Genomic DNA, 21,261 nt, shown 5'->3' with positions numbered 1-21,261 from the left:
AACAATTATCAAGAAATAATAATCATTAAAAAGTTTATTTTAACAAAAATAATTTCTACAGTAAATACATATGTTCATATTAAAGTAAGAATCATATTGTTTGGTCCTGAATTATAAGGCAATCATATTTCACAGTAGCAGTACACACTGGTCATCTCGATTTGTACTATAAATAGCTCCAAATCTGATTATAATAAAAAATTACTTATTTTTCATCTTCAACAAAATTTCTTTCTCTCTAGATACAGTTAGCAAAGTTGGAAGACTTTCTCAGAAAGTTTTTTAATAAAGATACAAATGATAGTATTTCACAATAATTCTTGATGTTGGTATTCATTTCACCATACAATTTGTTTTTCTTCTCAAGATAAAAATTATTTCTAATTAAGCATTTTCAAAATCCCATGTAATTTATCTAAGTATGGGGTAAATTGCAGTTATTAAGTTGAGAGATTTACTTCATGTGTATGATATGAAAGAGAGGGACATTTTAAAAATGCTCCATCGCCGACAGAGCATACCGCCCCCGGTAAACGATTCCTATCAATTGAACTGATGTTTAATCGTGTATATCTGTCTAATAGATACAAACATATATATAAACGCGTTTTGCAGGGAATAATAAGAAGCTCAAATTTCTAAATGATGGTAATTGTGTAAAGTAAGTACCGGTAACTTGTGTAACTGAAGAAAATACAAATTCATCTGCCCCCGTTTTTGAAAGAGAAAAAATACTATTTGTCAGGGGTGGAGCATCTTTAACCTTGAAGTCACAACACACAATAGAACCCTCAGCATGCATAAAGTTTTAGAATTTTCTGTCTCCCCTCAGATACCCAATCCTTTTATTGTCATGTAATATCCACCTGATAAATGTATACTTACGTTAACAAAAAAGGTTCATATATAATCACCTGAATACATAAAATCCAATTATAATATATAGTAATGAATCTTCATAAAATCTTAAAATCAAAATCAGTAACAAAATATTTCATGTCATTTAAAAAAATATACCTAAAAAAAATAAGGAATGTGGTTCATCCAAACATTTCACATGAACTATTTTTAAAGTATTATATCTGTTCAATCTGACTTTAAAACTGCTAAATGAGTTCATACATGTTATTGATATCTGCTAATTATAGTGGGTAATTAAAAATTCCAGATTGAAGCTTGTTACTTTTCATTTAACTAGTATGTAACTCAAATAACTTGTTCATCTGAGGTAAAGTGCCCGCCAAACTCAATACCATCCATTTGAGCTCAGTATGCCTACTGTTATTTACACACCAGGATTATCCACAGTTTTAAAATCCGACATGAAGATAACTAAGCTTGTCTTGTGTTCCAGGTGATGACTAGTCCAAAAACATTCCGATCAATCTGACAGTCGATCCTCACAGAGCGGTAACTGAATCCTCTTCCTCGACAAATCCTTTGTTGATGGCGGCCTGCATATCCTCTACACTAGCGCTGACTGTGAAGTCAACGGGAGTTGTCTCCCCTTCCTCGGAGTCTAGAAGACTCCCCGACAGACTAGCCTGATCGGTGTCCTTAGCTGTTGTTATGTCGCTGTCCATACGACCAAACACCTGGGCTAGACTCGTTGAGTGACTGAGTTGGGGCCATTGAGGCGATTCCTTTATTTCCTCCTCCAAGATATGATATTTATAGGAGGAGCCAATACAGCATTTTTCAGCGGCCTCCTGTAGCTTCCATGTCACAAAATAGCTGTCAATCACAAACATCTGCAAAATAAAGCCACAAGAAACAAAATTAGCTTCACAGAGATTTTCTTTATCCTGACTTAAGTTTCTCATAAATACTGTGTTACTTGAGATTTTCCTTACATTTTAGATGTTCTTAGGACTGAAATGAATATGGCAATTTTATATTTAAATTATTTTCAATTACTTGTATTCTTTATTTTTCTAACTTGCAGGTGCATATAAGTGATTTGCCCTTATGGATTTTTATATCATTTTATGTATTGAGTGCAACATCACATTTCTTAAAGGAAAAATGATATAATTTTCATTCACAAAACGTTGTTTCATTAATTCACAAAACGTTGACATCACAAATTGTCTCTACCAACATGGACAGATAATTTGTCACATACAAAGATGGAGTTTATATCTATGTTTCCAACAAAATATTATTGATTAAAATTACCCATTGTAACTTCAAAGGAATACACATAACATTGTATGATTGGTTTTAAGAATGTACACCTCTGAAAAGTCAAAATTGTAGATCATTGGAAATTGTAATTCATACCTTAGAAGAAAATGCAATAAAAAACATATGTCTGTGCGCTCGTTTTTGAGCCGTGGTCGCTAAAAACATACCTATTTGACAAAATTTTGAATATTATGAGAATTTTGCCGTTTTTACCATATAAAATATAGGTTAAGCCATAATCCTACTAAGGGGTTTGATATTTATGGGTGTTTGACTGTACAGTGGTCTTCTTTAAAAATTTAGCAGTTATGATTAAGAAGACTCATATTTTTTCTCAGAATACCAACATATGCTACCCCTACCTCTTAATTTTGAGCTGCAAAATCCACCATTTTCAGCCATTTTGGCCATATTTAATCTTTCTTTAGAAAAAGTTCTGGTAATTACTTTAATTTGTAAATAATTTGCATATCAATAGGGAAAAGACTCTGCTCTTGCTAAATCAGACAGAAGAATAGGGGGTTGGTGAAATGACTTTTTTAAAATAAAGTGACAAAAGGGTATAATTTCACACATTAATGCTTAATATTTTAATTACCATGGACCTTAATTACAACAAAGTATAGCACAATGCAGCTAAAAGTGTTGGCACAGTAATGATTTAAGTAAAAACAAGTTAAGCAAAAAATGGTAAAACTTAGGTTGTACTCAGAGAGAAAAAAAGACATATTTTCAAAATGGCCTCCAAATGGGTTTTTTCCTAAAAATCCCCATATACAAAATCTACTAAAAATAGAAATATATGGATTTTATATGAAAATCACAGAACTTCTTTGATCTCTGTCGAAACGAGACTTCAACGGGATTGAAACCTCAGAGGTGTACATCCTTAATTATACAGACAAATAATAAGTTGTGTGGGTTTTTTTTTTTTTTTTTTAAAGAATTAACATTTTCTCAAGTCCAAAGTATGCAAACAATATGTATCAATCTTTTTATATCTTTGATGTTATGACAAAGCAAAAGCTTGTTTACTGAATATCAACATTTAGTTTGTATAAAGGTTATTTTGAATTCCGAGATAACTTGTCCCTATGAGTGTTCTGACTTACCTCCAGTAGCAGTGCCAGTAAGAAGTTCCCTGCCGCAATACCAATGTAGATCAGTCTGTAGGGTATGTCTGGGGCCGGTTGTAACTGAGGGAGAGATTACACAATATTTTGATCACACTTTCTTCATATTGTTCCATCAGGGAATTTCATGTACTATGTTCGTCAGTATAGCTATATCATTGCCAAGATTTTGTGTACTCTTAATTTTGGCGTTATTAAATTTTGTTGTTTACAGATGTATCAATGACGTCACTATGCATTGATTGTTGTTTTGAGGACGGCTCCTGTCGAGTCGAAATATGTAAACAACTCTCCTATCAAATCATCAGCTTTTTGAAACGAACCATCGTGTTGGACTCACTCCTTTACGATTTCTTTACATATGTGTTGGACTCGCTCCTTTACGATTTCTTTACATATGTGTTGGACTCACTCCTTTACGATTTCTTTACATATGTGTTGGACTCACTCCTTTACGATTTCTTTACATATGTGTTTGACTCACTCCTTTACGATTTCTTTACATATGTGTTGGACTCACTCCTTTACGATTTCTTTTCATATGTGTTGGACTCACTCCTTTACGATTTCTTTACATATGTTAGGGTAGTATATCTTTTTACACTTTTGGTAGGATATTAGCCATTCACATTAAACTGCTATTATTATCTAAATCAGAATCAATAATTCTTAGTTGTAGCAAGTGGCTTCTTCTGAGCCAGGACTACAGGGTACATTTCTTTGTGCTACATATTTCTTTACAATAATCTTTATATAACCATTTTTAATTAACATTATATTGAGGAGAAGGCTATCATCTGTAAGCCAGGGGTCCTGAATTTGATCCCTAGCTTTAATCATGTACTTTGCTAAACAGATTTGAGTAAGCCAGGGGTCCTGAATTTGATCCCTAGCTTTAATCATGTACTTTGTTAAACAGATTTGAGTAAGCCAGGGGTCCTGAATTTGATCCCTAGCTTTAATCATGTACTTTTTTAAACAGATTTGAGTAAGCCAGGGGTCCTGAATTTGATCCCTAGCTTTAATCATGTACTTTGTTAACAGATTTGAGTAAGCCAGGGGTCCTGAATTTGATCCCTAGCTTTAATCATGTACTTTTTTAAACAGATTTGAGTAAGCCAGGGGTCCTGAATTTGATCCCTAGCTTTAATCATGTACTTTTTTAAACAGATTTGAGTAAGCCAGGGGTCCTGAATTTGATCCCTAGCTTTAATCATGTACTTTTTTAAACAGATTTGAGTAAGCCAGGGGTCCTGAATTTGATCCCTAGCTTTAATCATGTACTTTGTTAAACAGATTTGAGTAAGCCAGGGGTCCTGAGTTTGATCCCTAGCTTTAATCATGTACTTTGTTACACAGATTTGAGTAAGCCAGGGGTCCTGAATTTGATCCCTAGCTTTAATCATGTACTTTGTTAAACAGATTTGAGTAAGCCAGGGGTCCTGAATTTGATCCCTAGCTTTAATCATGTACTTTGTTAAACAGATTTGAGTAAGCCAGGAGTCCTGAGTTTGATCCCTAGCTTTAATCATGTACTTTGTTAAACAGATTTGAGTAAGCCAGGGGTCCTGAATTTGATCCCTAGCTTTAATCATGTACTTTGTTAAACAGATTTGAGTAAGCCAGGGGTCCTGAATTTGATCCCTAGCTTTAATCATGTACTTTGTTAACAGATTTGAGTAAGCCAGGGTCCTGATTTGTCCCTAGCTTTAATCATGTACTTTGTTAACAGATTTGAGTAAGCCAGGGTCCTGAATTTGATCCCTAGCTTTAATCATGTACTTTGTTAACAGATTTGAGTAAGCCAGGGGTCCTGAATTTGATCCCTAGCTTTAATCATGTACTTTGTTACACAGATTTGAGTAAGCCAGGGGTCCTGAATTTGATCCCTAGCTTTAATCATGTACTTTTTTAAACAGATTTGAGTAAGCCAGGGGTCCTGAATTTGATCCCTAGCTTTAATCATGTACTTTGTTAAACAGATTTGAGTAAGCCAGGGGTCCTGAATTTGATCCCTAGCTTTAATCATGTACTTTGTTAACAGATTTGAGTAAGCCAGGGGTCCTGAATTTGATCCCTAGCTTTAATCATGTACTTTGTTAACAGATTTGAGTAAGCCAGGGGTCCTGAATTTGATCCCTAGCTTTAATCATGTACTTTGTTAACAGATTTGAGTAAGCCAGGGTCCTGAATTTGATCCCTAGCTTTAATCATGTACTTTGTTAACAGATTTGAGTAAGCCAGGGGTCCTGATTTGATCCTAGCTTTAATCATGTACTTTTACAATTTGAGTAAGCCAGGGTCCTGATTGATCCCTAGCTTTAATCATGTACTTTGTTAAACAGATTTGAGTAAGCCAGGGGTCCTGAATTTGATCCCTAGCTTTAATCATGTACTTTGTTAAACAGATTTGAGTAAGCCAGGGGTCCTGAATTTGATCCCTAGCTTTAATCATGTACTTTTTTAAACAGATTTGAGTAAGCCAGGGGTCCTGAGTTTGATCCCTAGCTTTAATCATGTACTTTGTTACACAGATTTGAGTAAGCCAGGGGTCCTGAGTTTGATCCCTAGCTTTAATCATGTACTTTGTTAAACAGATTTGAGTAAGCCAGGGGTCCTGAATTTGATCCCTAGCTTTAATCATGTACTTTGTTACACAGATTTGAGTAAGCCAGGGGTCCTGAATTTGATCCCTAGCTTTAATCATGTACTTTGTTAAACAGATTTGAGTAAGCCAGGAGTCCTGAATTTGATCCCTAGCTTTAATCATGTACTTTGTTAACAGATTTGAGTAAGCCAGGGGTCCTGAATTTGATCCCTAGCTTTAATCATGTACTTTGTTAACAGATTTGAGTAAGCCAGGGGTCCTGAATTTGATCCCTAGCTTTAATCATGTACTTTGTTAAACAGATTTGAGTAAGCCAGGGGTCCTGAATTTGATCCCTAGCTTTAATCATGTACTTTGTTACACAGATTTGAGTAAGCCAGGGGTCCTGAGTTTGATCCCTAGCTTTAATCATGTACTTTGTTACACAGATTTGAGTAAGCCAGGGGTCCTGAATTTGATCCCTAGCTTTAATCATGTACTTTTTTAAACAGATTTGAGTAAGCCAGGGGTCCTGAGTTTGATCCCTAGCTTTAATCATGTACTTTGTTAAACAGATTTGAGTAAGCCAGGGGTCCTGAGTTTGATCCCTAGCTTTAATCATGTACTTTGTTAACAGATTTGAGTAAGCCAGGGGTCCTGAGTTTGATCCCTAGCTTTAATCATGTACTTTGTTACACAGATTTGAGTAAGCCAGGGGTCCTGAGTTTGATCCCTAGCTTTAATCATGTACTTTGTTACACAGATTTGAGTAAGCCAGGGGTCCTGAGTTTGATCCCTAGCTTTAATCATGTACTTTGTTAAACAGATTTGAGTAAGCCAGGGGTCCTGAGTTTGATCCCTAGCTTTAATCATGTACTTTGTTAACAGATTTGAGTAAGCCAGGGGTCCTGAGTTTGATCCCTAGCTTTAATCATGTACTTTGTTAAACAGATTTGAGTAAGCCAGGGGTCCTGAGTTTGATCCCTAGCTTTAATCATGTACTTTGTTAACAGATTTGAGTAAGCCAGGGGTCCTGAGTTTGATCCCTAGCTTTAATCATGTACTTTTTTAACAGATTTGAGTAAGCCAGGGGTCCTGAGTTTGATCCCTAGCTTTAATCATGTACTTTGTTAACAGATTTGAGTAAGCCAGGGGTCCTGAATTTGATCCCTAGCTTTAATCATGTACTTTGTTACACAGATTTGAGTAAGCCAGGGGTCCTGAGTTTGATCCCTAGCTTTAATCATGTACTTTGTTACACAGATTTGAGTAAGCCAGGGGTCCTGAATTTGATCCCTAGCTTTAATCATGTACTTTGTTAAACAGATTTGAGTAAGCCAGGGGTCCTGAATTTGATCCCTAGCTTTAATCATGTACTTTGTTAAACAGATTTGAGTAAGCCAGGGGTCCTGAGTTTGATCCCTAGCTTTAATCATGTACTTTGTTAACAGATTTGAGTAAGCCAGGGGTCCTGAGTTTGATCCCTAGCTTTAATCATGTACTTTGTTAACAGATTTGAGTAAGCCAGGGGTCCTGAATTTGATCCCTAGCTTTAATCATGTACTTTGTTAACAGATTTGAGTAAGCCAGGGGTCCTGAGTTTGATCCCTAGCTTTAATCATGTACTTTGTTACACAGATTTGAGTAAGCCAGGGGTCCTGAGTTTGATCCCTAGCTTTAATCATGTACTTTGTTACACAGATTTGAGTAAGCCAGGGGTCCTGAGTTTGATCCCTAGCTTTAATCATGTACTTTGTTAAACAGATTTGAGTAAGCCAGGGGTCCTGAGTTTGATCCCTAGCTTTAATCATGTACTTTGTTACACAGATTTGAGTAAGCCAGGAGTCCTGAGTTTGATCCCTAGCTTTAATCATGTACTTTGTTAACAGATTTGAGTAAGCCAGGGGTCCTGAGTTTGATCCCTAGCTTTAATCATGTACTTTGTTACACAGATTTGAGTAAGCCAGGTGTCCTGAATTTGATCCCTAGCTTTAATCGTGTACTTTGTTAACTCAGATTTGAGTAAGCCCAGGGGTCCTGAGTTTGATCCCTAGCTTTAATCATGTACTTTGTTACACAGATTTGAGTAAGCCAGGGGTCCTGAATTTGATCCCTAGCTTTAATCATGTACTTTTTTAAACAGATTTGAGTAAGCCAGGGGTCCTGAGTTTGATCCCTAGCTTTAATCATGTACTTTGTTAAACAGATTTGAGTAAGCCAGGAGTCCTGAATTTGATCCCTAGCTTTAATCATGTACTTTGTTAACAGATTTGAGTAAGCCAGGGGTCCTGAGTTTGATCCCTAGCTTTAATCATGTACTTTGTTAACAGATTTGAGTAAGCCAGGGGTCCTGAGTTTGATCCCTAGCTTTAATCATGTACTTTGTTACACAGATTTGAGTAAGCCAGGGGTCCTGAATTTGATCCCTAGCTTTAATCATGTACTTTGTTAAACAGATTTGAGTAAGCCAGGGGTCCTGAGTTTGATCCCTAGCTTTAATCATGTACTTTGTTACACAGATTTGAGTAAGCCAGGGGTCCTGAATTTGATCCCTAGCTTTAATCATGTACTTTGTTAAACAGATTTGAGTAAGCCAGGGGTCCTGAATTTGATCCCTAGCTTTAATCATGTACTTTGTTACACAGATTTGAGTAAGCCAGGAGTCCTGAGTTTGATCCCTAGCTTTAATCATGTACTTTGTTACACAGATTTGAGTAAGCCAGGGGTCCTGAATTTGATCCCTAGCTTTAATCATGTACTTTGTTAAACAGATTTGAGTAAGCCAGGGAGTCCTGAATTTGATCCCTAGCTTTAATCATGTACTTTGTTAAACAGATTTGAGTAAGCCAGGGGTCCTGAGTTTGATCCCTAGCTTTAATCATGTACTTTGTTAAACAGATTTGAGTAAGCCAGGAGTCCTGAATTACACAGATTTGAGTAAGCCAGGAGTCCTGAATTTGATCCCTAGCTTTAATCATGTACTTTGTTACACAGATTTGAGTAAGCCAGGGGTCCTGAATTTGATCCCTAGCTTTAATCATGTACTTTGTTACACAGATTTGAGTAAGCCAGGGGTCCTGAGTTTGATCCCTAGCTTTAATCATGTACTTTGTTAAACAGATTTGAGTAAGCCAGGGGTCCTGAATTTGATCCCTAGCTTTAATCATGTACTTTGTTACACAGATTTGAGTAAGCCAGGGGTCCTGAGTTTGATCCCTAGCTTTAATCATGTACTTTGTTAACAGATTTGAGTAAGCCAGGAGTCCTGAGTTTGATCCCTAGCTTTAATCATGTACTTTGTTAACAGATTTGAGTAAGCCAGGGGTCCTGAATTTGATCCCTAGCTTTAATCATGTACTTTGTTAAACAGATTTGAGTAAGCCAGGAGTCCTGAGTTTGATCCCTAGCTTTAATCATGTACTTTGTTAAACAGATTTGAGTAAGCCAGGGGTCCTGAGTTTGATCCCTAGCTTTAATCATGTACTTTGTTAACAGATTTGAGTAAGCCAGGGGTCCTGAATTTGATCCCTAGCTTTAATCATGTACTTTGTTACACAGATTTGAGTAAGCCAGGGGTCCTGAGTTTGATCCCTAGCTTTAATCATGTACTTTGTTAAACAGATTTGAGTAAGCCAGGGTCCTGAATTTGATCCCTAGCTTTAATCATGTACTTTGTTAACAGATTTGAGTAAGCCAGGGGTCCTGAATTTGATCCCTAGCTTTAATCATGTACTTTGTTACACAGATTTGAGTAAGCCAGGGGTCCTGAATTTGATCCCTAGCTTTAATCATGTACTTTGTTACACAGATTTGAGTAAGCCAGGAGTCCTGAGTTTTTGATCCCTAGCTTTAATCATGTACTTTGTTACACAGATTTGAGTAAGCCAGGAGTCCTGAATTTGATCCCTAGCTTTAATCATGTACTTTTTTAAACAGATTTGAGTAAGCCAGGAGTCCTGAGTTTGATCCCTAGCTTTAATCATGTACTTTGTTAACAGATTTGAGTAAGCCAGGGGTCCTGAATTTGATCCCTAGCTTTAATCATGTACTTTGTTAAACAGATTTGAGTAAGCCAGGAGTCCTGAGTTTGATCCCTAGCTTTAATCATGTACTTTGTTAAACAGATTTGAGTAAGCCAGGGGTCCTGAGTTTGATCCCTAGCTTTAATCATGTACTTTGTTAAACAGATTTGAGTAAGCCAGGGGTCCTGAGTTTGATCCCTAGCTTTAATCATGTACTTTGTTAACAGATTTGAGTAAGCCAGGAGTCCTGAGTTGATCCCTAGCTTTAATCATGTACTTTGTTAACAGATTTGAGTAAGCCAGGGTCCTGAGTTTGATCCCTAGCTTTAATCATGTACTTTGTTAACAGATTTGAGTAAGCCAGGAGTCCTGATTTGATCCCTAGCTTTAATCATGTACTTTGTTAACAGATTTGAGTAAGCCAGGGGTCCTGAGTTTGATCCCTAGCTTTAATCATGTACTTTGTTAACAGATTTGAGTAAGCCAGGGTCCTGATTTGATCCCTAGCTTTAATCATGTACTTTGTTACACAGATTTGAGTAAGCCAGGAGTCCTGAGTTTGATCCCTAGCTTTAATCATGTACTTTGTTACACAGATTTGAGTAAGCCAGGGGTCCTGAGTTTGATCCCTAGCTTTAATCATGTACTTTGTTACACAGATTTGAGTAAGCCAGGGGTCCTGAATTTGATCCCTAGCTTTAATCATGTACTTTGTTACACAGATTTGAGTAAGCCAGGAGTCCTGAATTTGATCCCTAGCTTTAATCATGTACTTTGTTAACAGATTTGAGTAAGCCAGGGTCCTGAGTTTGATCCCTAGCTTTAATCATGTACTTTGTTACACAGATTTGAGTAAGCCAGGAGTCCTGAGTTTGATCCCTAGCTTTAATCATGTACTTTGTTAAACAGATTTGAGTAAGCCAGGAGTCCTGAGTTTGATCCCTAGCTTTAATCATGTACTTTGTTAAACAGATTTGAGTAAGCCAGGGGTCCTGAATTTGATCCCTAGCTTTAATCATGTACTTTTTTAAACAGATTTGAGTAAGCCAGGGGTCCTGAATTTGATCCCTAGCTTTAATCATGTACTTTGTTACACAGATTTGAGTAAGCCAGGAGTCCTGAGTTTGATCCCTAGCTTTAATCATGTACTTTGTTACACAGATTTGAGTAAGCCAGGAGTCCTGAGTTTGATCCCTAGCTTTAATCATGTACTTTGTTAAACAGATTTGAGTAAGCCAGGGGTCCTGAGTTTGATCCCTAGCTTTAATCATGTACTTTGTTAAACAGATTTGAGTAAGCCAGGGGTCCTGAGTTTGATCCCTAGCTTTAATCATGTACTTTGTTACACAGATTTGAGTAAGCCAGGAGTCCTGAGTTTGATCCCTAGCTTTAATCATGTACTTTGTTACACAGATTTGAGTAAGCCAGGGGTCCTGAATTTGATCCCTAGCTTTAATCATGTACTTTTTAAACAGATTTGAGTAAGCCAGGGGTCCTGAGTTTGATCCCTAGCTTTAATCATGTACTTTGTTAAACAGATTTGAGTAAGCCAGGGGTCCTGAATTTGATCCCTAGCTTTAATCATGTACTTTGTTAAACAGATTTGAGTAAGCCAGGGGTCCTGAATTTGATCCCTAGCTTTAATCATGTACTTTGTTAACAGATTTGAGTAAGCCAGGGGTCCTGAGTTTGATCCCTAGCTTTAATCATGTACTTTTTTAAACAGATTTGAGTAAGCCAGGAGTCCTGAGTTTGATCCCTAGCTTTAATCATGTACTTTGTTACACAGATTTGAGTAAGCCAGGGGTCCTGAGTTTGATCCCTAGCTTTAATCATGTACTTTGTTACACAGATTTGAGTAAGCCAGGGGTCCTGAGTTTGATCCCTAGCTTTAATCATGTACTTTGTTAACAGATTTGAGTAAGCCAGGAGTCCTGAGTTTGATCCCTAGCTTTAATCATGTACTTTGTTACACAGATTTGAGTAAGCCAGGGGTCCTGAGTTTGATCCCTAGCTTTAATCATGTACTTTGTTAAACAGATTTGAGTAAGCCAGGGGTCCTGAATTTGATCCCTAGCTTTAATCATGTACTTTTTTAAACAGATTTGAGTAAGCCAGGGGTCCTGAGTTTGATCCCTAGCTTTAATCATGTACTTTGTTAAACAGATTTGAGTAAGCCAGGGGTCCTGAGTTTGATCCCTAGCTTTAATCATGTACTTTGTTACACAGATTTGAGTAAGCCAGGAGTCCTGAATTTGATCCCTAGCTTTAATCATGTACTTTGTTAAACAGATTTGAGTAAGCCAGGGGTCCTGAATTTGATCCCTAGCTTTAATCATGTACTTTGTTAAACAGATTTGAGTAAGCCAGGGGTCCTGAATTTGATCCCTAGCTTTAATCATGTACTTTGTTAACAGATTTGAGTAAGCCAGGGGTCCTGAATTTGATCCCTAGCTTTAATCATGTACTTTGTTAAACAGATTTGAGTAAGCCAGGGGTCCTGAGTTTGATCCCTAGCTTTAATCATGTACTTTGTTAACAGATTTGAGTAAGCCAGGAGTCCTGAGTTTGATCCCTAGCTTTAATCATGTACTTTGTTAAACAGATTTGAGTAAGCCAGGGGTCCTGAGTTTGATCCCTAGCTTTAATCATGTACTTTGTTAACAGATTTGAGTAAGCCAGGGGTCCTGAGTTTGATCCCTAGCTTTAATCATGTACTTTGTTAAACAGATTTGAGTAAGCCAGGGGTCCTGAGTTTGATCCCTAGCTTTAATCATGTACTTTGTTACACAGATTTGAGTAAGCCAGGGGTCCTGAGTTTGATCCCTAGCTTTAATCATGTACTTTTTTTAAACAGATTTGAGTAAGCCAGGGGTCCTGAATTTGATCCCTAGCTTTAATCATGTACTTTGTTAACAGATTTGAGTAAGCCAGGGGTCCTGAGTTTGATCCCTAGCTTTAATCATGTACTTTGTTAACAGATTTGAGTAAGCCAGGGGTCCTGAGTTTGATCCCTAGCTTTAATCATGTACTTTGTTACACAGATTTGAGTAAGCCAGGGTCCTGAATTTGATCCCTAGCTTTAATCATGTACTTTGTTAAACAGATTTGAGTAAGCCAGGAGTCCTGAATTTGATCCCTAGCTTTAATCATGTACTTTGTTAAACAGATTTGAGTAAGCCAGGGGTCCTGAATTTGATCCCTAGCTTTAATCATGTACTTTGTTAAACAGATTTGAGTAAGCCAGGGGTCCTGAATTTGATCCCTAGCTTTAATCATGTACTTTGTTAACAGATTTGAGTAAGCCAGGGGTCCTGAGTTTGATCCCTAGCTTTAATCATGTACTTTGTTAACAGATTTGAGTAAGCCAGGGGTCCTGAGTTTGATCCCTAGCTTTAATCATGTACTTTGTTAACAGATTTGAGTAAGCCAGGGGTCCTGAGTTTGATCCCTAGCTTTAATCATGTACTTTGTTAAACAGATTTGAGTAAGCCAGGGGTCCTGAGTTTGATCCCTAGCTTTAATCATGTACTTTGTTACACAGATTTGAGTAAGCCAGGGGTCCTGAGTTTGATCCCTAGCTTTAATCATGTACTTTGTTAAACAGATTTGAGTAAGCCAGGGGTCCTGAGTTTGATCCCTAGCTTTAATCATGTACTTTGTTAAACAGATTTGAGTAAGCCAGGGGTCCTGAATTTGATCCCTAGCTTTAATCATGTACTTTGTTAAACAGATTTGAGTAAGCCAGGGGTCCTGAGTTTGATCCCTAGCTTTAATCATGTACTTTGTTAAACAGATTTGAGTAAGCCAGGGGTCCTGAGTTTGATCCCTAGCTTTAATCATGTACTTTGTTAAACAGATTTGAGTAAGCCAGGGGTCCTGAGTTTGATCCCTAGCTTTAATCATGTACTTTGTTACACAGATTTGAGTAAGCCAGGGGTCCTGAATTTGATCCCTAGCTTTAATCATGTACTTTGTTAAACAGATTTGAGTAAGCCAGGGGTCCTGAATTTGATCCCTAGCTTTAATCATGTACTTTGTTACACAGATTTGAGTAAGCCAGGGGTCCTGAATTTGATCCCTAGCTTTAATCATGTACTTTTTTAAACAGATTTGAGTAAGCCAGGGGTCCTGAATTTGATCCCTAGCTTTAATCATGTACTTTGTTACACAGATTTGAGTAAGCCAGGAGTCCTGAATTTGATCCCTAGCTTTAATCATGTACTTTGTTACACAGATTTGAGTAAGCCAGGGGTCCTGAATTTGATCCCTAGCTTTAATCATGTACTTTGTTAAACAGATTTGAGTAAGCCAGGGGTCCTGAGTTTGATCCCTAGCTACTTTAATCATGTACTTTGTTAACAGATTTGAGTAAGCCAGGGGTCCTGAATTTGATCCCTAGCTTTAATCATGTACTTTGTTAAACAGATTTGAGTAAGCCAGGGGTCCTGAATTTGATCCCTAGCTTTAATCATGTACTTTGTTAAACAGATTTGAGTAAGCCAGGGGTCCTGAGTTTGATCCCTAGCTTTAATCATGTACTTTGTTAAACAGATTTGAGTAAGCCAGGGGTCCTGAATTTGCTTTATCATGTACTTTGTTACTTTGAGCTCCTGATTTGTCCCTAGCTTTAATCATGTACTTTGTTAAACAGATTTGAGTAAGCCAGGGGTCCTGAATTTGATCCCTAGCTTTAATCATGTACTTTGTTACACAGATTTGAGTAAGCCAGGGGTCCTGAATTTGATCCCTAGCTTTAATCATGTACTTTGTTAAACAGATTTGAGTAAGCCAGGGGTCCTGAGTTTGATCCCTAGCTTTAATCATGTACTTTGTTAACAGATTTGAGTAAGCCAGGGGTCCTGAGTTTGATCCCTAGCTTTAATCATGTACTTTGTTACACAGATTTGAGTAAGCCAGGGGTCCTGAATTTGATCCCTAGCTTTAATCATGTACTTTGTTACACAGATTTGAGTAAGCCAGGGGTCCTGAGTTTGATCCCTAGCTTTAATCATGTACTTTGTTAACAGATTTGAGTAAGCCAGGGTCCTGAATTTGATCCCTAGCTTTAATCATGTACTTTGTTAACAGATTTGAGTAAGCCAGGGGTCCTGAGTTTGATCCCTAGCTTTAATCATGTACTTTGTTAAACAGATTTGAGTAAGCCAGGGGTCCTGAATTTGATCCCTAGCTTTAATCATGTACTTTGTTACACAGATTTGAGTAAGCACAGTCCTCGATTTGATACTGATTTGACCCTAGCTTTAATCATGTACTTTGTTAAACAGATTTGAGTAAGCCAGGGGTCCTGAATTTGATCCCTAGCTTTAATCATGTACTTTGTTAACAGATTTGAGTAAGCCAGGGGTCCTGAGTTTGATCCCTAGCTTTAATCATGTACTTTGTTACACAGATTTGAGTAAGCCAGGGGTCCTGAGTTTGATCCCTAGCTTTAATCATGTACTTTGTTTAAACAGTTTTAGTAAGCCAGGGGTCCTGAATTTGATCCCTAGCTTTAATCATGTACTTTGTTACACAGATTTGAGTAAGCCAGGAGTCCTGAGTTTGATCCCTAGCTTTAATCATGTACTTTTTTAAACAGATTTGAGTAAGCCAGGAGTCCTGAGTTTGATCCCTAGCTTTAATCATGCACTTTTTTTAAACAGATTTGAGTAAGCCAGGAGTCCTGAATTTGATCCCTAGCTTTAATCATGTACTTTGTTAACAGATTTGAGTAAGCCAGGAGTCCTGAATTTGATCCCTAGCTTTAATCATGTACTTTTTTAACAGATTTGAGTAAGCCAGGGGTCCTGAGTTTGATCCCTAGCTTTAATCATGTACTTTGTTAAACAGATTTGAGTAAGCCAGGGGTCCTGAATTTGATCCCTAGCTTTAATCATGTACTTTTTTAACAGATTTGAGTAAGCCAGGGGTCCTGAATTTGATCCCTAGCTTTAATCATGTACTTTGTTAAACAGATTTGAGTAAGCCAGGGTCCTGAATTTGATCCCTAGCTTTAATCATGTACTTTGTTACACAGATTTGAGTAAGCCAGGGGTCCTGAATTTGATCCCTAGCTTTAATCATGTACTTTGTTAACAGATTTGAGTAAGCCAGGGGTCCTGAATTTGATCCCTAGCTTTAATCATGTACTTTTTTAAACAGATTTGAGTAAGCCAGGGGTCCTGAATTTGATCCCTAGCTTTAATCATGTACTTTTTTAAACAGATTTGAGTAAGCCAGGGGTCCTGAGTTTGATCCCTAGCTTTAATCATGTACTTTGTTAACAGATTTGAGTAAGCCAGGGGTCCTGAATTTGATCCCTAGCTTTAATCATCGTACTTTTTTAACAGATTTGAGTAAGCCAGGGGTCCTGAGTTTGATCCCTAGCTTTAATCATGTACTTTTTTAAACAGATTTGAGTAAGCCAGGGGTCCTGAGTTTGATCCCTAGCTTTAATCATGTACTTTTTAAACAGATTTGATAATTTGTTTAAATAAATCAAACAGTTTTTTCTACCCAAACGGAGCCCCCTTTGAGAAGATCACCCAATCAGTAAAATGTACTGGTAACTGGAGATTAAACACTTACAGCCATGTTTCATAATCATGTAATCATAGTGTTCATTCTCAACATACGCAACAAACCTAAACACATAGGACAAATATAAAAGGTTAGGAAATTGAATTATAATGTTGTACAAAATTTGTAAAATGCACAGTTGTGGAACGTTCACCTAAAATATGTCATAAAGTTTGTAAATTGGAAAATTGTAACATTGTTAGTGATCCACATTTGAAATAAACTTCAAAGAGTAAACTTGCATAGAATAAGAAATTTCCCTTACATTTTGAACAGTGTTATAACTAATGTTCCACTTACAGAATTAAAAATATATGTAGGGTTGTGTCACCTATATGTTCATGTATGCCATTTGGTTTTATCAATTTTACAATTGCACTGGGGTATACTTATGATTGTACAATTAGGTACTGTTTGCTTATAATACATATGAAATATTGGTTTGTGATACTTAATCCATTAATAACAAAATTGGAAAACCTTCACAAAAAATGTACACTATAAACTATATCTGTGGTTTTTTGATGGTTTTTACAGTAAATTATGTTTACAGGTATTAATTGTATAATGTAATATCTGTTTGTATAAAAATTTAATGGTTTCCCATTGATTTTGATAGTCAAACAAACTTTTCAAACTTTTGTAAATATGTCATTTGATCTTATCGAGGATCAAAGAGATAACAATGTAATTTCCTTAACTTACATTATCAATGCTCTGTTTGTTAACGTCACCGGTTGAACTTTAGTTGTAAATATGTTTTGGATATGGCGGCTTTAATATGGTTTTAAAAACAGTTGCCCCAATACACTTTTGAAACCTTACAGGATCCAATTTATTGTAAATATCACTTATTTGTTTTTAGTTACAAAAGTTTTCAAATGGTTTTTTGTGTAGCCATCTTAAATTTCGGATGAAATAATGGTTTTGTCGGGACCACAGGATCATTTAAATAAAGTACCAAACCTAGAACTGCCCCAATAAGAAGTTCAAAATGTGTTTTATCATTATGGATTTCGGCTATAAGGAAAAATGTAAGATCAGGATTACTTTGTCTGGACCAAACAGGATCATTTTACAATATCAGTTTGTATCACAGTTTTAAGAGAAAAGTTGTTATGGTGTATAAAGACCACCTATTGTAAAGAAAAATCAGGCCCCCCTGTGTCCCCAGTTTGGATAGTTTGTAATCGCACTGGTACTGAGACAGACAGTTTTTCACATTTTTGTATATCTTGGATTTGTAAAAAAAAAACTACACCCCTTTGGTCATTTCATGGTTTTTACAGACAGTTTGTAAAGATGTTAAATGTTCAAAATGTGTTTTAAAGAATTGCTGTGGCGGCCCTTGGATTTCGGATCGCCCCGAAAAATCTTTGTCGGGACCATGTTACAGGATACAGACAGGTTTTTGCCAAATCGCACTAGTATATTGAGTTAGAAATCAAACTCTTTTCCCCATGGCGGCCATCTTGGTTTCATCGACCCGAAAAATAACAGGTTTGACGGGATATATCATGATTTAAATTTTTAAATTGCCCCATAGAATGAGAAGAAGTTCAAAAATATAAGGGACTTGGCAGGTTTGGAATTATGATCGTGTTGTAAAATAACAACTCTGCCCCATTGGATCATTTCATGCTTAGTTTAGTATAAACAGAAGAAGGTTTGACTTGTATAGAATCTGACCATCGTTTTTGTTTGACCAGTTTTGAGAAATATGTTTAAATTGTATACTTACAGTTTGTATATCAACTCTGACCCTTGGATAGTCTATCGCCCCACAGACAGGTTTGACTGTATATTTCGTACAATTGTTTAAATCACCTTTATGAACTCTGACCCTTGGATAGTCTACACAGGACAGGTTTGACTGTATGAGAAGAAGTTGTTGTAAATCAACTCTGCCCCTTGACCCCTTTTGTCTATCGACAGACAACACTTTTCAGACTGTCATTATCAATGTTTAAATCAATCTCTATAAGAACTTGACACCAGTTTTGTGTTTTAAGTCTATACCTTGACAGGTTTGACTTTGTATATCGTTTATGTTGAAATATTTCATGCAAGTTTCAACCTGACCCTTGGATGGTCAAAATACATGACAGGTTGGACTATATCGTGTTGTAAATCAGGTTTGACTGTATTATCGTGTTGTACAACTCTGACCCTTGGATGGTCTATATAGACAGGTTTGACCTGTATATCGTGTTGTAAATCAACTCTGCCCCTTGGATAGTCTACACACAGACAGGTTTGACTGTATATCGTGTTGTAAATCAACTCTGACCCTTGGATGGTCTATATAGACAGGTTTGACTGTATATCGTGTTGTAAATCAATCCTCTGCCCCTTGGATAGTCTACACAGACAGGTTTGACTGTATATCGTGTTGTAAATCATCTCTGACCCTTGGATGGTCTATATAAGACAGGTTTGACTGTATATCGTGTTGTAAATCAACTCTGCCCCTTGGATAGTCTACACAGACAGGTTTGACTGTATATCTGTGTTGTAAATCAACTCTGCCCCTTGGATAGTCTACACAGACAGGTTTGACTGTATATCGTGTTGTAAATCAAAACTCTGCCCTATACATGGATGGTTTAGAGAAAGGATTGGGGCATTATGCGATTTCCGAACAGGTTGATGAGAGCGGCTGGGGGACACGACTTGTGGTAGCCACATCATTGCGTCTGTACGGCCAACTGTAAAGGCCCAGATTCAGTTCTTCAGTGGTTTCAGAAATGTTTATATGGAAAATAGCCAAATACAGGCCCCTGGGGGGTCAGCCCCATCATTGTACAAAGACTACATGTAAATAAATATTTCAAAATTGACAAGTCAGGGGCTCAGCCCCATCATAAAAAACCCTTTAAGGTTAAAATTTTCTTGGTTTCATGAGTAAAATTGACCACCTTTTGGGCCCCGACCCTCTGGCCCCTGGGGGTCAGGCCTCCCCTTCATTTGTTAACTATTTTGAATTCCATGATGCTATTGCATTATGGGTGCTTTCCCATGCTTTTTCTGTGAGCCTGACCCCTTTTTGGCCCCGCCCCTCAGGCCCCTGGGGGGTCAGCCCCATCATTTGTACAATTTTCAGTTAGTAGCCCATAAGGATGCTACCAGTCAAATTTTGTTGAAATCCGACCAGCGGTTATGGAGAAGAAGTCGATTGTTGACGGACGGACGGACGGACGGACGACGGACGACGGACGACGGACGACGGACGACGGACGACGGACGACGGACGCCGGACGCCACGGTATGGCATAAGCTCACCTTGGTCCTTCGGACCAGGTGAGCTAAAAATTTAAAATTTTCATGAGTAAAACTTCCATGATATTGTAACTTTTGAGCCTGATACACTTTCTGATTTTTAACAACACAGTTCATACACTTACAACATATTATAAACAGTGGATGTTTTCCTAATCAATGAACGATAGTTAACTAAATACTGAAATAAATCAATTCTTAATGGCAGGAATAAAGCTCAACTCACATGTGATACTTAGTGTGGTAAGAAGAAAGAGGTCGATGTAAAGAAACTGAAAGTCGGTTAGGTTATTTCCAATCTGCAAAACAAAGAGGAAACATCAACATTTTCTAGTGTTACAGATAATGTAGATGACCAATAAAACCATATACTGCCATGAATTATTGGAAGCTTTCATTTTGAAGGTACAGTAGTTTTTTAGTGTAAATGTATGTGTCTGTAAAATTAGTGATTCCTTATGAAGACGCATCATGATAGTTTAGCTTCCTTTCAACAGTATCTATTATCAAATTTTGAACTTGACCTTTGTAATTAAGCACTTATACCACTTGGCCTTGAACTCACCCAGTAAAGCATGCAGACAGATACAAATTGTGTGAGACTGTAAGCTGCCATGAATTTGAAAATTCCAAATGAAGTCACCAGGGCGCATCTGCCTTGTCTGTGAATTAAGATCCAAAACAGTGTACACAAATGTGAATTGTATGGAATTCTAGTGTCTTTGCCAAAGTTACATTTCGTAAAGAATGTGTACATAAGGGAGATAACTACAATAAAACAAGTTCAAATATAACGAGCAAGGACTGAAGTGGTGTATTTTAGTTGTTGAATGGATCACATCATGTTAAAGTTACCTTATCAGAGTTGGTACACAAACAATGTTAGGATTTTTAGACGTGAAGGGAGACGCGACAGACGCCTCGGCCTCTGACAGGGATATACCGGCGTGAGCTGTCTTCAGGGCTCCACAGTCATTGGCTCCATCACCACACATTCCTACATAGTACCTGGCAACAGAGGTCAAAGGTTAAATACATACCTATGTAGTACCTAATAACAGAGGTCAAAGGTTAAACACATTCCTAACAAGATTTGAGAAATAGCGGTAACAAATATCAACAACCAAAATAGCTGTAACAATTTAAATGTCACTTAAGCATGGAACTGTCTGAAATAGGTAAATGTCTGGACCAAACTTGGCCATATTGTTTTTCAATGGATTAATATAAGGTATCTGATTAAAAGCCATAATTTCAGATCAGTTTGGATGCTGAAAATATGATTGTCCTAGCCTTGACACTCCAAAGGAGAAATAACAAGGAAACTATGTTTTAAAACAGTAAAAACAAATAATCTTTGAGAAATATCCGTGAGTACTTCTTGAGAGAATAGCGGTAACAAGCATTGTTTACTGATGGAGGACGGTCTTCTGACGACAGATGTCACAGACATTTTCAATTTTTTTCTCAA

General features: G+C 37.2%; 1 protein-coding gene across 1 annotated transcript in view; it reads right to left on the bottom strand.

Annotated features, from left to right (window-relative positions):
* Positions 1-19: 19 nt before the first annotated feature.
* The window catches only part of LOC138308712 (polyamine-transporting ATPase 13A3-like), an 86,529-nt gene continuing 65,287 nt past the window's right edge, over positions 20-21,261 (bottom strand). Inside the window, exons 27-32 of the mRNA XM_069249744.1 lie at positions 20,646-20,798; positions 20,356-20,452; positions 20,017-20,089; positions 19,109-19,219; positions 3,300-3,394; positions 20-1,751 (exon numbers count right to left, since the gene is read on the bottom strand). Of these exons, the coding sequence (XP_069105845.1) occupies positions 1,401-1,751; positions 3,300-3,394; positions 19,109-19,219; positions 20,017-20,089; positions 20,356-20,452; positions 20,646-20,798 (880 nt within the window). The 3' untranslated portion in view covers positions 20-1,400. The remainder of the gene's footprint in view (positions 1,752-3,299; positions 3,395-19,108; positions 19,220-20,016; positions 20,090-20,355; positions 20,453-20,645; positions 20,799-21,261) is intronic.

The sequence above is a fragment of the Argopecten irradians genome, chromosome 1, assembly GCF_041381155.1.
Source record: "Argopecten irradians isolate NY chromosome 1, Ai_NY, whole genome shotgun sequence".
NCBI lineage: Eukaryota > Metazoa > Mollusca > Bivalvia > Pectinida > Pectinidae > Argopecten > Argopecten irradians.
Note: the sequence above shows the minus strand (reverse complement) of the source record. Positions and strands in the feature narration are given on the sequence as shown.